General features: G+C 42.7%; 1 protein-coding gene across 11 annotated transcripts in view; it reads left to right on the plus strand.

Annotated features, from left to right (window-relative positions):
* LOC140628113 (neuroligin-4, X-linked) overlaps positions 1 to 16,736 on the plus strand; it is a 330,655-nt gene that overhangs the window by 79,430 nt on the left and 234,489 nt on the right. For all 11 annotated transcript variants that reach the window (XR_012026510.1, XR_012026509.1, XR_012026511.1 and 8 more), the window contains one exon: positions 769 to 1,557. Coding sequence is in view for 8 of the 11 variants with exons in the window: in XM_072817068.1 (XP_072673169.1) it covers positions 1,086 to 1,557 (472 nt within the window). In the remaining 3 variants the exon portion in view is untranslated. The remainder of the gene's footprint in view (positions 1 to 768; positions 1,558 to 16,736) is intronic.

Raw genomic sequence — 16,736 nt, forward strand, 5'->3', positions numbered from 1 at the left:
AAATAAAGAAAATGGGCTGCGGGGTGAAAGGTTTAAGGTGGATGGCTTACGTGGAGATCGGGATGGCCCTATCAATGCTTTTTAATATTATGAATGATACCCTGGGAGGACAAGCACTGCAGCAGGTACTCGCCATGTACCGTCTTGCTCAGGTTTTATGAGAAACTGCAGTTTCAGGCTGACGCTGTGTGTAGCCTAAAGGTATGTGCCACTGAGTAGCCCGAAAAGGTTTAGAATCCAGAGCCTACACCTTTTCCATAAGGTCATGCTTGTTTTGCGTAGCTGATATGTATCCGCATGTCATAAAGCCAGTTTGGCCTGGTCCCCCGCGTCTCCTTTTCTCATACTCCAAACCTTTGATAGGCTCCATCCATATCCCCTTAGGGAAAAGTGGCAGTTTCCTTAGACATTTGAGAGACATCGTTTTGGGGGGTACCTACCACTGAGTGGCCGGCCTTTGTAAATAAGACTGACGTTGGGCGACATCATTACCGTCATCTGAATGAGATGTATAATTTTTGTTTGTCAACTCAACGGAGACTTGTTGCATGTTTTCTAAATGTGGTGCAACATTCCAGGTAACGGGGAGCCGACCAAGAATTAAGGCAAGTCGTGTTCTTGCCAGAATCTACCACGTGAGGACATGGGTAGGCAGATTCATCAGTGAATGAGACTGTCATGGGGAGATGTTGAGGGTTGCACGGAGCAGATGGGGTCGCATGGCTTCCCTTGGCTTCATTGTCCTCATCTGCTTTCTTTCCCCATTAGGCGGACTGCTGGGCCTCGGACTGTTCCTAAGGAATCCTCAGCCTTGGGAGGCGTCGGATGGTCACCGCGTCCTTGGAGCCTCACACTTGCTGGAATTCACTTCCAGGACCAAGAGAGGGCTGCCCTCTCTCGCAATGGGCTGCCGAGGAAACAGCTGGCTTTGTTCTTAACCTCGGGCTCTGTCTATGACCCATCCCGGAGGCTCCTGTCCTGGGTCCTCGGCTCCCCGGAAAGCCCTCTCTGTCCGCAGGCTCGCTTCGCGGCTTCATTTGCTTGGAGTTGTGTCCCCCAGGCCCCTGCGGATGTGGCAGTGAACAATGTCGAGACCCAAGGGACTGTTATGGCTGCCAGTGTTCTTCACCCCAGTCTGCGTCATGTTGAACTCCAACGTCCTCCTGTGGATAACCGCACTTGCCATTCGGTTCACGCTCATTGACAGCCAAGCACAGTATCCAGTCGTCAACACAAATTATGGCAAAATCCGAGGCCTAAGAACACCATTGCCCAATGAGATTTTGGGTCCAGTGGAGCAATACCTGGGGGTCCCGTACGCCTCGCCTCCCACCGGAGAGAGGAGGTTTCAGCCCCCAGAACCCCCGTCCTCGTGGACTGGAGTCCGAAATGCCACCCAGTTCGCGGCCGTGTGCCCCCAACACCTGGACGAGAGGTCTTTGTTGCACGATATGCTGCCCATCTGGTTTACGGCCAATTTGGATACTTTAATGACCTACGTTCAAGACCAAAATGAAGACTGCCTCTATTTAAACATCTACGTGCCCACGGAGGATGGTAAGTACTTTATTTAAACAGAAGACCGCACCTGCCCACTCGCTGTCAGATTTGGCGGGAGGCCTGTAGAATGTCCTGTGCGTGATTTGTTTCTTCTACAACCCGTTTATTTATTTATTTTTTCATATTCTGAATGCAGCCGTTACCCTAACCTGTAAATCATTACAGTTGTATTTATGGAGCATCTAGGAAATGGACAATGCTGTAATTAATGGCTTCATTATAGTCATCCGTGGCCTTTTTAGCGGGGTTACAGTGACTACTGGCAATTGGCCACCGGTGTCAGCATATAGTGCTACATATTATACCTGCATTCATCCAACAGGAAAATGAAATCTATAGAAAACAATAGAATTAAGAACATTGTCATGCTCAAGTTAGCAAACTGAAGATTATAAGGCAGTTTCTTTTGCTTTAATGACTTAAGATTTTACCTTTTTTTCCCCTTCTCTCTCTCTCTTTTCTTTTTTTTCCCTTCCTTCCTTCCTTCCTTCCTTCCTTCCTTCCTTCCTTCCTTCCTTCCTTCCTTCCTTCCTATTGAGTCTTGAAAGAAAAAGTGCTGATTATTTTAAATATAGAAGCAAGGGGTATTTCCATTTCATGAAATGGTTGGAGTTCATTGTTTAGAATCTGTGTTGCTAACACCTTGTTTCCTCACAATAGTCACAGAAATCCAATGGAAAATGTGTGTCCTTCGATGATTCTAGCTACATTAGGAAATAGTGTGCTTGCTTGAACGAAATGGCCCCTTTGTTTTCAATAACACAGCAGTGAAAATCTGGTAAAAAAAAAAAAACCAATAATGTTTGATTTATTAATTTAATCCAATGGTAGTAAAATTTTATTATCTCCTTCTCTGTGTACATTTCAGATGAAAAAAAAATTTATAAAGGCTAACCAAAGTCATACTACAATGTGAACACATTTCTCATTTACCATTTGCATATGCTATTTTTAGACAAGGAAAGAGAAAAGCCTGGAATGTAAATCTTGCTGGAATTAAAAGAAGTGATTTACAGGAGTCATAGACATCTGTCTACGGTAGAAATGAAAGTGTGTCCTTTGTAACTTTTAGGGGAGAAATTTCATTTTGTTTGTTTTATTTCCCTTTAATCCTCGGAGGATGATTTTTCAGTGGATGGCCTGAAACAAGCGATTATGTTACCCACAACCTCCAAAGTTGTGCAGGACCTGCCGTATTGTGCTTTCTCCATGGAAATGCTAAAAGGTAGCTCCAGTAACGTGTCATGGAACAGCAGGCCGCGGTTGTTGGTTACCGAGATCCCGAGAACACCCACAGAAAGGAATGGAAAGATGGCATTTTGTTGTATCAGCTGCCTCTGGAGGGTGGCCGTGGTGGTTATGGTAATAGACCGCACAACTGTCCTGCAAAGTCTGGGTCCGAATGTGATGCCAAGGAGTGAACGTGGCCCTTGGATGCCGTAATTGCACACAGCATGCCTTGGGCATGGGTCTGGGGAAAGCCGACTGTACCCACAACCAGTGAGCACTATGCCTCACTTCAGAAGCCACCTGGGTCATGAGCTATGCAAATAAAAAAATAATAAAATTAAAAATTAAAAGAAGGAGAAGTGGAAAAGAACCAGGAGAACGAAAAAGGATAAAATATCAAAATTTCTCTCCCACGATCCCTGACCTGCGGGTGTGTAGGAGCTGGTGGCTTTCCAAGGCCCCGTCCCTGCGCCCCCTGCATTCCCGGACAGGTTGGGCCCAAGGAGACCGCCTGCGGAGAGAAACCAGTAAGCTCCCTGATTACAGAACCACCGCAGAGGTGCAACTGTGTGGCTCGAAACCATAAACAATTTGGCCATTTCATTGCGGTTCAGCACTGAATAGGAATTTAGGAATAAAAAAATGTGAAAAAAAAAAAAAAAAGAAAACTGTGAAAAATGCTCCCCAGTGGAAAAGTAGTCGAACCGTTCAAATAAACCCAGTGCCACCTGTTTACATTCCCAGGTTTTTCAGAGTGTGTTTGCCTATCGTATCTTGCGGGGTCTTGACAGGAGAATCAGGAACCCAATAGGGCCTGAAAGGTGGAATCTGTTTTCCTACAATATATAAATATTGGAATTTTGCTGGTGAGTGAAGGTAGATGCTTCCAAGTTTGTACAAACTACAAATCACAGCCTGTTGGGGCAGGAGTTTTTTGGTTTTCTTTCTTCTTTTTTTTTCTTTTCTTTCTTTTTCTTTCTTTCTTTCTTTCTTTCTTTCTTTCTTTCTTTCTTTCTTTCTTTCTTTCTTTCTTTCTTTCTTTCTTTCTTTCTTTCTTTCTTTCTTTCTTTCTTTCTTTCTTCTTTCTTTCTTTCTTTCTTTTCCTTCCTTCCTTCCTTCCTTCCTTCCTTCCTTCCTTCCTTCCATCTTTCTATCCTCCCTTCCTCCCATCCTCTCTCTCTCTCTCTCTTTCTTTTAAATACTTGCATCCATTTGAGAATCAGTGTGGAGCTTTAGCTATTTAATTATTGGTTATTCACTTAATGAAATCAACTCCCCGTCCTTAATAACACATTGAAATGATGGCATCGTACTGATTCCTCCAAAGCCCTCCCTTTATGGGCTTAGTTTATATCCATGCATTTATTTAACGGCGTACGCAGCAATATTGGGTATTCGGAGTTCAGAATTCCACTTTGATACTTCAGTTTTTTAGATTTATCTTTCTGCATCCCTCAGAGAGCGTGGGCGATGTGCAGGCACAACTTCACTTGACTGCCAAAAATACTTCTGAGGCTCTTCTATGTGCCAGGCATGCTTTAGATGTTACGATTACAACAGACATGAGAACTCCTAATTTGGGGAGCCACACACTGTAGGCAGAACATGGCCTCCCCAAAGAGGCCTCCATTCTCATCCCTGGAAGCTGTTACTCTCTGGCCTTCCGTGGTAAAGGGGAATGAATTTAGATAGCAGGTGTATTTATATGTGCTTATCAGTTGACTTGACAGTAAAGGGGGTATATGTTGGATTACCTGGAGGGGCCCAGTATTTGATTACAAAGCCCCTCAATTGTGGAACAGAAAGATAAAACACATCAGAGCCAGAATGCAGCTGTGTAATAAGGACCCAGCTGAGCTTTCTGACTTTGGGGATGGGATATAGCCAGGATGTGAGAACTGTGTGGGCAGCTTCTAGAAGGTCGAAAAGACCAGGAGATGGATTCTCCCCAGGGGCCCAGGAAGCCGCATAACCCAGCTCACCACCTTCATTTTAGCCCCGTGCAAGCTCTGATCTATGAAGCTGTAGGGTCATACCCATTGGCTGCCTCCGAAGCGCTCATGTTTGCGGCCTAGTGTTAACAGCACTATTTGAAATGCACGGTAGTCTCTACCCTCAGTGAAAACAAAGAAATGGCCAAAAAATTGTGTTTGCTTCGAGCCTTCTGAACCCCTTCCCATTAGAGACTCTTCTTTGCTTCCCTTTCAACCTCAAGTATGATTGAAAAAACACTTTTACCTTAATGCCCGGTAGTTAAAATTTGCTGCTCCTGCACATGCCTGCCAAGGAGACCATGCAGGCCCCAGTTTGTGGGGAGACACTTTGCAGCTTTGAGGCATTAACCTTATAGTGTACGTACCCAGTCTTTTTGTTCACCGTGTTAGTGTAGTGTTAGGGCAAATCCTACTAAAAGCCATATTTAGGAAATACAGTGATTTTGCACAGGGACATCATAAAGAGACCATTTAAATTTACCCAGGCATCTAAAACTAATTTCCAGAGTCCATGTCAATGAATGACCTACAGCAAAACATCCAAATTGTCCTTTTATGTCCATTAAATCTCACGCACGACGACGGCCGGACCTCTAAATGGCTTCTGGTCCTGCTTGCACCCATGGTAGCAAAATATTTTGGGCTCCTTGCTCTTCCTCTCTTGACCTCAAGATCTGATCTGCTCTGGGCAAAGTGATTCGTTATGCTTTTTTTTTTTTTTTTTTTTTTTTATTCTTCATGCTTTGTAATGTAAATTTGATTCTTGATTCCCTCCTCTGGCTGAGCTTGGAGGAATAGCCCTAAGCACGTGCCTGCCTGGATTCAAAATTTGTCCCCTTAGCAGCTGAGGGACTGTAGGCAGGTTGCTGGGCTTGTTTTGTTTTGTTTTGTTTTTTTAGGTTGCTGAGCTTGTATGAGTCTCGCATTTTGCTGTGTGTATGACTGAGATGCGCTGGGAGGTTAAGGCCTTAATCCATATAAAGTGCTTACCCTCGTATCCTGCACACGTAACCACTCAGTGGTCCCATGTTAGTGGAACATAATTAATCGTCAAAAAAGGAAGCAGAACATATCAGCGAAACTGCATGTGCATATGGGGTCTAATGCAAATATTAATCCCATGCCTAATATATGTTTATTATCTATAACATAATTATTGACCGTAGTCCTGGACAGGTCAGCTGGAGGAATAGGATCAAGGGACCATCATTTCTGACAGTACTATGACTTTAGTAAAAGGAAATATAATTTTTTAAAAGAGCAGAGAAATTATTCCACTCTGCTTTATTCCTGAGCTTTGTCATTTTCAGCCTCACTTGTGAAATGAATTTCCAGCATCCTATGTGAGTTACAGAAATTAATCATCAAGAAAGCATTAAAATTCATTTCTTGGAAGAATGCCTTAGAACATCCAAAGACAATACTACTCCTCTCTTTATGTGAGATAAAGGAGAAATTAATTTCCTTTCTCTTCTCATCAAGGCCCAGATAGTCCAATTGTATGCAGATAGTGACAAAATCCAGGTGACACAGTAAAACTTAAGTGAGTTAACACAATGAGACAGATGTTTTAACCAGTCAACATCAGCTTGCAACTATGTGAAAACAATTCAACGATTGCCATTTTCATGTGTCACCCGGATGTTTGACGTTTTATAGACGTAGCTTGTAAGGGAAGATAATTATGAGAGATTTATTAGACAAATATCGGCCTGACAAGGATTCATTGAGTGGAATTCAATATTTTGTGAAGAAGGTTAAACTGGTGTGGATTTCTGATAACACGCATTTCTCCGCCAGCTTAGAAGATCTCGCCCATTGGAACATAGAATCATACCCTTATTGAGGGTTAAGGAATTATATATGTTTAGGAAATACTATTTCGGTGGCATGAGTTATGCTTGTTTGGAAAATGTAGCAAAGTCACTCCCTAAGAAGAGAATGATTCCTTGTTTTCCATCCGATGAACTGTAACTCCATCCCATTTGCAACTTAGATGTTTCTCACAATTAGAACAAGTCTCCATTATGTAGAATGTGTTAAAAACCCGACTTGCCATATGGTGCATATCATAAACAATATTACAAAAAAAAAGGCAAAAAACAGAACAAAAACGTTTAAGATGGAAACTGGGCATGCGACTGGCCACCTAGAATCTGTCCATTTTCGACAATTTGCTCGTTATTTACTTGTTCATTCTTACCTCCAAGGACACCGGATAGCTTTATTTGTTGCCAAGCGATACTGCTAGTTTGGACACGGTCGTTTATTTTCCATATTGTCTTGGCTGAGACATTAAACCTTCTCAGTGTTTAGTAACCTCAGCTATTAGTAATAATAATACGACTGGTATACCTCCCCTGACTGTTTAGGTTAGAGCAACTTTGGAGTAAGCCTCTGTAGAATTGTAAAGTATGACTAACAATAGAATTATAAGAAAAATTATGAATTGAAAAAGATCAATAGGTCTCACATTTAATTTCACGTGAATTTAATATTAATCTTACGTGATCGTTCACTGGAAGATTCAGTTTCTTGGGTAGGATGGTTGGGAGTAGCTCCTAGCCTTCCCACCATGTGTTTTCATTCTCCTAAAGCGGGCTGTTTTCGTACTGGGTTTGTTTCACATTCCCTCCTCTGTGAGAACCCTTCTCCTTGGTACACTGACATCCAAATCGTAGCAAAAGTGACCAGAAGCCGAGATTTCCTTAGTTTTGGATTCAAGGACCACAGATGCGTGAGATGCAAAGCAATGGCCCTACATAAATAAATCAGACCTCCAAATCACATACTGAACTCACAGGCGACAAGCTGGGGGGACATCTGAGTGGTCTCTTCCACCACTAATACTTGTTAAGATACATCAAGACGAGGAATCTCTATTTTATTAATTCAATCGGATTGTTCTATGTTAGGTTCAGAAAAATAGGTTTCCACAACATGGGAGCAGATTTTTTTTTAAAGGGGGAAAAAAAAAAATCCCCTGTTAGATTTTGCATAGTTGACTATTTTGGATATTTGGATAAGTGAAGCTGTATGGTGTGTGTGTGTGTGTGTGTGTGTGTGTGTGTGTGTGTGTAAGGTGTTGGAGGAAAGCCAACAACAGATATCCACAGTTGAATTAAGATCAAGTGCGGTATGGTTTCTGGAAATGTCCAATTGAATGTGGGAACTACTATCCTGCCCCCTCCTCTCTGAATTCCTAAGCCCTCGGACATCTCAGTTAAGCAAAACACCCACCCTCTTGTTTGCTGTGAATGGGGTCATGAGCACAATACTTGGGTTTGCCGTGTGGGGAGAGGGTATTCCCGTCAAAAAAGCTGGAACACCGCTTTTGGCTCTTCTTAAGCAAAGGAGCTTTTTGTGATGTGTTTCCACAAGATATGAAAATGTTTGTTAACTCATTCTTCCTTAAATTGGTGTCTTCAGCTACATCTGCTTCATCTCTTTTGGGACCTAATCCTCACTCCGTCCCAGAGTGAACACCCAGTATTCACCTAACATCCCATCCACCTGCTATGAGTTGACTTTTCATCCCAACTCACGCCATGTACTCAATTATAATCTCCTGATCTCAACTCTGACTCTTTGTCTTTTCTTCTCTCTTTCAATCCATACTCTCTTTAGAGCCTTCTTAGCAGATTCACTTAAAAATTATTGATTTGAAAAAAATAAAACAATAAAAATCATTGATTGAAAAATGACTCTTTGCACTTACCGTATACAAGGCATTGAGCCAGTCCAAGTGGTGATACAAGGAACTGGAAGCTCTTTGCTTGCAAAATGAATGAGCCCCAGCAAAACTCGAATTTCAGAAAGGATCAGTGGGCAGAAGAATTCAGGGAGTTCTCTAGGATTTCAAGAAGAAAAAATAAAAAAGTAAAACAATCTGTAAGTTGATGTGTTGCATTGAAGATCCACAATGGAAAGTTTCCCACTGAGCCTGACACACATACACAAGGCATACGCACAAATGTTGTGTGGCGAGGAAATGGTTTCTGAGTCCCCCACGGTAAGCTCCTTGTTTATTGCTTCTCTAGTTGGGCCAAGACATAAAAAGTGCAAAAATGGGGAGGAGGGAGAGATAAAACCTAACAAAATGATAGGAAGGTGCATCGATAGGATAATCTAACATGCAAAGCACTCACTTGGGTGTTTTTTTGCATTGCTATATTTTTGATATCGGAGGATTCATAACTGGAATTCCATCCCAAGGAATTCTAATGCACATTTTTCTTCTCAGCAGACTGTGTGGTGAGGTTAAATCGAAGAATATAAGGTCCTATTCTTATCAAACTCAAATGTACTTTTATCTCCCAAAATAAAAAAAAAGAAAATTTATTAAAAGCGCCTGTCTTCCCCCAATTTTTTATCTACTGAAATACCTTCGTCACTGTTTTGTAATGTATCCATCCAGATAATATGAAATACACTTATATTAATTTTGCATATCTAAAAATAGTTTAGATTAAAAAATAGTAGCAAACCACAGAGAGAAAATTGCATCCCTCCTAAGAAAATTTAGATGTTTGAAATATATCCACTTAGACTAGTTCTTTCCTTTTGAGCTTAAATCACATAATAATGAGATCAAATTCCACTGTAGCACGTTTTACAAGTTGTTTGCATTTCACCCTTTTTTTTCTGAAGACTTTATTTATTTATTTGAGAGAGGGAAAGCACAGAGGAGAGGGGCAGAGGCAGAGGGAGAGGGAGAAGCAGACTTTCTGCTGAGCATGGAGCCCACGCGGGGGCTGAGATCGAGACCTGAGCCAAACTCAGACACCTAACCTACCGAGCCCCCCAGGTGCCCCCATCCTTTTTAAAAAAAATTTTTTTTTAAAGAAAGAGATTTTGGCATGTTGAGTACCATTGTTAAAGTTTAGCTGGGGTAAGTGATGGAACCAAGTAGGACGCCCATCAGAGATTTTGGAAGAGCTTCCCATGGGAGGACCTGGAGGGGTCGTCACATGCACGGTCTCCTGCGATGCCATACGTCTCATGCTTTACACTCTGAAGCCCTGTGCAGAGATGCAGCCTCCTCCCGTGTGTTCTTAGGGCTTTGATGCCAGCATTATTTTATAAGGCTATACCCCCAGTAGACTGTAGAACTTTTTAGAAATTATTCAATGCTTTCCACCTTCTGCAATGATTGCTGGGCATCTGTTGTGCTCTGGGCATTGCCTCTCGGACACCACCCACATGGAGCTGACGCCCAGGAGAGAGAGGCACACACACAAGGAGCAACAGCCGAGCTGCCAGGGACCACCCCGGGGCTCCTGGCATTCCCAATGCCTCCCTGCACCGAACCACCCTCAAACCAGCGTGGGTACGAGCAAAGCTGAGACTCACAAAGTAAGACCATAGCAAACAAAACAAAGTCCCTGCTTTTATCAGGCTAGTGAGGAGAGGCAGGCGGTATGGAACACATATGCAAACACCCAGTAGGCTGTAAAGCTTTTATAGGCAGGGGGACGCTGCCGAGATGGATGAATGAATGAATGCATTGTCTGCCCGCTGGGCACGCACAGCACAAATGAATGAATGGGGAGCACCTGGCCATGCGGCCGTTTTTTGAACATGGCCAAGAAAGACTTTTGGCAGCTTTATGAGAGAGCTCATCACTTCATTGTTAGAAAGGGTTGGTGATCTATATGTGTGAAATCTACCAACAGAGCTGGAGCAATTCTGGATGCTTCTTTCTCTCACTCTGTTGCTTGGAAAATCGTTGAAGACAAGGGGGTATGCCCTTTCTGTGCAGTCTTTTACAAACATCCTCAAACAGGTCTAACTTCCTCCTGCAAGTGCCTTTGAGACTCTCCCATCCTCCTTCCTAGCTCACTGTGCGTAGGCTGCCCACTGATTGGCTCTCACAGGGAGGACTTGGTGTGAGTGATGACTGCTGATGTCGACCAATAGGCATGCATCTGTTCTCCATCACAACATATGTTCTCAATATACCCAGAGTTGATGTTAGATTTTTTTTTTTGATTTTGCAAATGCATGAAGCTCTTGGCTTATACATATGTTGTGCCTGAAAGTCACATGTTCTCTTAATTTTTTAAAGAAGTAGTATCCTAGGGAATGACAAGATTTAGAAAGTGGTAGAAAACAGTATCCCTCTACTTGCTTTGAAAAACTGCACACTCCGGGATGAAGGGATTTGCGTCTGTGGCTCAGATACCCCCTCGGGATGTTAACTGCATAATCTTTACCAGTTGCCTGGCCAGAGTCTGTTTGCTGCATGTTGCCCTAAAATTCCAAGCCCCAGAGGTGTTACAAGGGAAGGCAGCTTAAAATCATGATAGAACAGCCAACAAGCTAATTGGTTTGGAGTTTTGAGGAAACAGCACATCTCCTGCTTTTAAATACCATTGACTATGACTTGATTTAATGGCGATGGACTCATTTCCAAGAAATTAATTAGAGTTCACAGGTTAGAATTGAGATGAGAAGAATCATCATCTTAGAAGCCTTTCTCTAGACTTAGGGGAAAATGAACTTCCTCCAGCGTTTTCTTCTACTTAAGGCTTTGTTGTTATTGTTACTGTTGTGGTCGTCACTGTCAACCACAGCAACATCATCATCATTGAACTTAGATTATGTCTGAGGAGATATTATGAGAGAAATCTGGGGTCTATGAGATTTGAAATTGTTGTTCAAAGACTGCAGGGTATCAGAATAGTTTATTTTTTATTTTATTTTATTTTATATTTTATTTTATTTTATTTTTTATTTATTTTTTTTAGAATAGTTTAAAGAGGTTTACAGACCACATCGTGGCTATTCATCCTTCAAACTTATCTCTTGTAAATGGGTATTTGAGTTGACTCGTATTATGGGTTAAACTGTGTCCCCTCAAAAGGATATTTGAAGTCCTAATCCCTGGTGCCTGTGAATGTCAGTCTATTTGGAGATAGGGTTTTTACAGATGTAATCAAGGTAAGATGATGTCATGCAGGATTAAAAAGGACACTAAATCCATTTCGACTGGTGTCCTTAAAAGGGGAGACACAGGGAGGAAGACAGACAGAGATACATGGACAGAACACCACGTGAAGGTGGAGGCAGAGATGCGAGAGATGGATCTACAAGCCAGGGACCACCAAGGATTGCTGGGAAACAGCAGAAACTAAGAACTGAGAGAGAGAGAGAGAGAGAGACATCATTGTCCCCCGGACCCCAGAGAGGAAACAAACCCTGCTGCCTCTGTAATTTCAGACGTCTGTCCCACTAAACACCGAGACAATAAATTCCTGTTGCTGTAAGCCATCTGGATTTGGGTCTGAATCAACACTCTTAGTAACCTGGCACTTTTGGTTTATCATTGGCTTTCTTTTGTCTCCCTGTGATGCTGTTTCCATGTGGGGAAACAAAAAAGCTCAGCAGCATTTCCCTGTGATATCACTCTTGAGCTCAGAGAAGCACATTGGCCTGAGATGATGCCACTGGCCCAGCTGGGGTCACAGGCCGACTCAAACCAATCTCCATATCTAGGGGGAAAGCACCCTTGGATTGGCATGGCCTGGTTTAGCATAATTTCTGAATGAGGACAGGGATGGGTGAGTCCAAGAAGACCTAGCTTAGGGCCCATGTAGGAAAGGTAGCTCCCCAAAGGAAAACCAGATGCTAAGCAGACAAAACCCACTGACATCCATTACCCTCCCTCGTATTTGGGATAGTAACCGGACAAAGACTGAAATGGCTTCAAGGGCAGAAAAACGTTACCTAGGATCGTTCTTTTCAGCTCAAAAGAAGAATCTCAGGATTGGGAAATTGGGAAAGCTTGTTTATCAACTGTTGCCGTTGTTGTTTTGTAAGCATCGGGACCCTCTTCGTGATGTAGAGTGATGCAGTGGCAGGAATGTCTGGCACATCAGGAAATTTATATTCAAACAACCCTGAGGCAGCACCACTTTGGGTACTGCACTCCAGAGGGATGTCTGGATCTGGAACCTGGTCTCTGGTGGCAAAGCAGGGGTAGCATGAGCTATAACCCAGGTAGAGAACTTGCCCTGAAATGAACCAAGCTGTTTAGGACAGGGTGTAACCTACTGTGTCTACTATTTCTTCTAAGCATTGCAGCTAATGGGTTACGTTTACTGAAGAAGTACCCAATTTAGAGGGTTGATTTAGGGGAAATGAAATTGCATATGAACGAATTTCAGCCCAAGCCTTTAGCAGGGGGAAGAGCTTGGTAATAGTTGCATTACAGGGCACTGGACAGATGGCCGACAAGGTGGCATGCAGGGAATTCTCTAAGAATCCCATCATACTCAGTGGCTTCTTCTGCTCCCTGGGCATCTCTGAGAATTTGAGGTGGGTGGGTTCTCAGGATGGTGGTAAAACCCGGTCTTCAATTCTCTTGCAGCTCTGTAAATGCAAGTAGGCCCCACCAGTACCCTTACTTCATTGCATTTCTTTGGCCTGTTTGCTAACATTTCCTCCTGTAGGAGTCCCTGACATTAAGTGCGGTTTATAAATTTATTCATTCAGCAAATACTTCCGGAGCATGTTCTCACCGTCTGGCCACTTTGCTGAATGTGGTACCGTGCTTTCCCTTGCAGATCGTACAGACGTGGGATGGACGATGAGCCAGGATTACTATCTCGTATAATCAGTGCTGTGATGTTGGGGAGATGTGGGAACATCTGGGAGGAACATGTTTCTGGACTCAGAGGTCAGAATACATGAAGGAGAACTTTGAAGGACAGCAGCTGACCCTGGTGGTGGGTTAGGGGGAATTCAGGTGGAGGGGACAGCGTGGCCAAACATGGAGCCTGGAGGCGGATGTTAATGTTGATTCTCTTGGCTGAGCATGGTTTAGGAGACTGAGTAAGTGAATTTGAAGTGTTGGCTTAGCCAAGCATCCAAAGTACAACCACTGCTGTGGTTAGTTAATTGCATGGTGGCATGCTCCCATCGTCACCCGAGCTACAGAGACTATTGGCAGATGTGATCTTATAAAAATGGAGAAACTCAACAGGGACAAACGTTCAGCTGAAAGAGGGCCTCACTTCCTTTTAGAGATGTGAAGTGAGCGAGGACAATATGAGTCATAGGCTGAATCCGTCAAGCTGCTGCCTGTTTTTGCAACAAAGGTTAATGGAACACAACCCTACCCATGGATGTGCCTAATTTCTGTGGCTGCTTTCACAGTACACTGGCAGAGTCAAATAGCTGCAAAAGAGGGCATATGGCCCACAGAGTCTAAAATACTTATCATCCTGCCCTTTATAGAGAAAGTTTGCTGACCCTTGATGTAAAGGGAAATCTTCATGAAGCCATTTGGGAATCTTCGAGTGAATACGCAGAATGACAGAGTCCAGAGTTGCAGGCCTTAGCACAATTATTCTCAAACTAGCCAGGAACTTTTTCATATGTTGACTCCCAGGCTCCACTCAGGCTGCTACTGACTCATCAGTTCTGAGGATGGGCCCCAAGAATTTGAATTTTAATGACTGTGAAGGTGATATTATGTGATTTTGTCATATAATAGTCATAAGAAGGTATGTTTGTATGCGAATTATAGTCATATTTATGGGACTCTATATGACGGCTAATGATATGAAAAATAGTCATAAATAGGACCTCAGAAAATTGTACCTGAAACCTTATTAAACCAAATATAAACAAATACTCCTTTCTGCCATTAGGAAAAAAAATAATGAAACCCATTAAAGAAACCATGGTCTGTATAGCCTAGACCAAGGTAAATTTCTGGAGGGACCTCTAAGAGCAACTAGTTGCAAAGTAGATTCGTAGGCAGTTAGATGGTTAGCTAAGATCCTTAAAAACAAATTTTAAACAGAATGCTGATAGAACAGTGGCCCATGGGCACAGCTAACCCATAAATGAATAAATATAGGTAGTATTACTAGTAGTAGAAAATAGATGATGATTTTGATAATAGTGTCAGAAAAGATGGTGGAAATGAAGATGATGATGGTGGTGATTATGATGGAGGTGATAATGAACATGATGGTGATGATAATGGTGATGTCATGATTTTGATGAGAGTAGCCATGGTGATAGCAATGAAGATAGTGATGATGAGTGATGATGATGGTGATGATGATGAGTGATTTGGTGATAAAGTTGATGATGGTGATAGTGATTACGGTGGTGGTGGTGGTGGTGGTAATGATGACGGTGATGGTGACAGCAATGAAGACGATGATGGTGACTTTTGTGATGATGATGATGATAGTGAGGGAGATGATATTAGTTGTTATTCAGCGAATGAGTTTTTTTTTTTTTTTTTTTTTTACAGCAGACACTTTGCACTAAAGCTTGTGCATTTTCTATCAGTGAGTGCGCTTAATAGCTCTCTAAAGTGCCAAGTCACAAATGGAAAACATAACGCCAGGAGTGGTTCATCCATTACTTAAATTGCCCAGTGTGTAAAAGGAAAAATCAGAATTCAGATCTAAGTCTTTCTGAGAGTTTCCCAGGTAATTTTCTTAAGAGTTATTAATGCAATTTAATAAAAGCAAACACCATTTTACTGATAATATTAGCAGAGACATAATAAAATAATATTTAGCGCTGAAGAGGATGTGCACGCATGACTTCTTTTGGTAGGCATTTTTATCAATTGGCATATAAGTTTTTGGAAAAGCAGTAAAACAGTATGTGTGAAAAAAATGTTAAATATCCATGACTTTTGAACCAGTAATTCTCTCTCAAGAAATCCATTTAAAAATAATGTTTATTTTATTTTCTAAAAAAGAGTTTATTTATTTGTTCATGAGAGACACAGAGAGAGAGAGAGAGACAGAGACATAAGCAGAGGAAGAAGCAGGCTCCATGCAGGGAGCTCGATGTGGGCCTCGATCCCGGGTCTCCAGGATCACACCCTGGGCTGAAGGAAGCGCTAAACCACTGAGCCATCCAGGAATCCCCGTATACTGTGATTTTTTTTAAAAAAAGATTTCATTTATTTATTCATGAGAGACACAGAGAGAGGGAGAGACATAAACAAAGGAAGAAGCAAACTCCATGCAGGGAGCCTGATGCGGGCCTAGATCCCAGGACCCCAGAATCACGCCCTGAGCTGAAGGCAGATGCTCAACCGTTGAGCCACCGAGGCGTCCCTAATGAAATGATTTTTAAATGCTCCTAGAGATGAATGCCTAAAAATTTGTTTTAATATTATTTACGATAGGAAAATAAGAGATAAATAAAAAAAAAAGATGAGATATAAGTTATGACATATTTTTGGAATGAAGTCATGCTCAGCCTGCTTTCATTTATTGCACTGAAATATGGGCTTACGATAACACGTAACGTAGCAGGGCAGATTTGCTGGAGCCACAGAGTAGAGAACGGCGAGCAGAACCAGTCTGCCTTGAATTCCCTCCTTCTGGACCAAGGTTTACCGAGTCCAGGTCTTTATCATGGGTCTGTGTAGAGCCAATTAGGATCCTTCTGTGGCTCCCACACCCAGCCAGGGAGCATAATCAGCTGGTGCCTGCGGCCAATCCAGACCTGGGCATGTGATGATCTGGAGCGAGGATCCTCCTGTGGCTCCCACACCCATCAACAAGGCCTGCAGCGGTACCAGCCAATCCCAGAACTTGGAGCATGGTGGTCTGGAGCAGTGGAAGGAAGAAGGTAGAGACAGGAACACACCTACTCCGGAGCTTTGACAAGGGATCTCCTTAGAACTCACTTCCTGGCCATGGAGAAACCAAGAAGGGCGAGCTCTGTGTTCAGATCCCACCTCCTCCTTGGTGGCTGGGTGGCTTGCAACCCGTCATGAACCAATTCCAGACCAATCCTCCATTCAAACATCTATACGTTCTTTCTACCTGGGTCCGCATGGCCTGCACATGTGACTTAATTGTAGAAATATGTGAATACCGTCTAATTCCTGGTCCACCTAGTTGCTCTGAGGCTGGGTCTTTTTTTTTTTTTTTTAACATTTTTAAAATTTATTTATGATAACAT

Source organism: Canis lupus, chromosome X (assembly GCF_048164855.1).
Source record: "Canis lupus baileyi chromosome X, mCanLup2.hap1, whole genome shotgun sequence".
Classification (NCBI taxonomy): domain Eukaryota; kingdom Metazoa; phylum Chordata; class Mammalia; order Carnivora; family Canidae; genus Canis; species Canis lupus.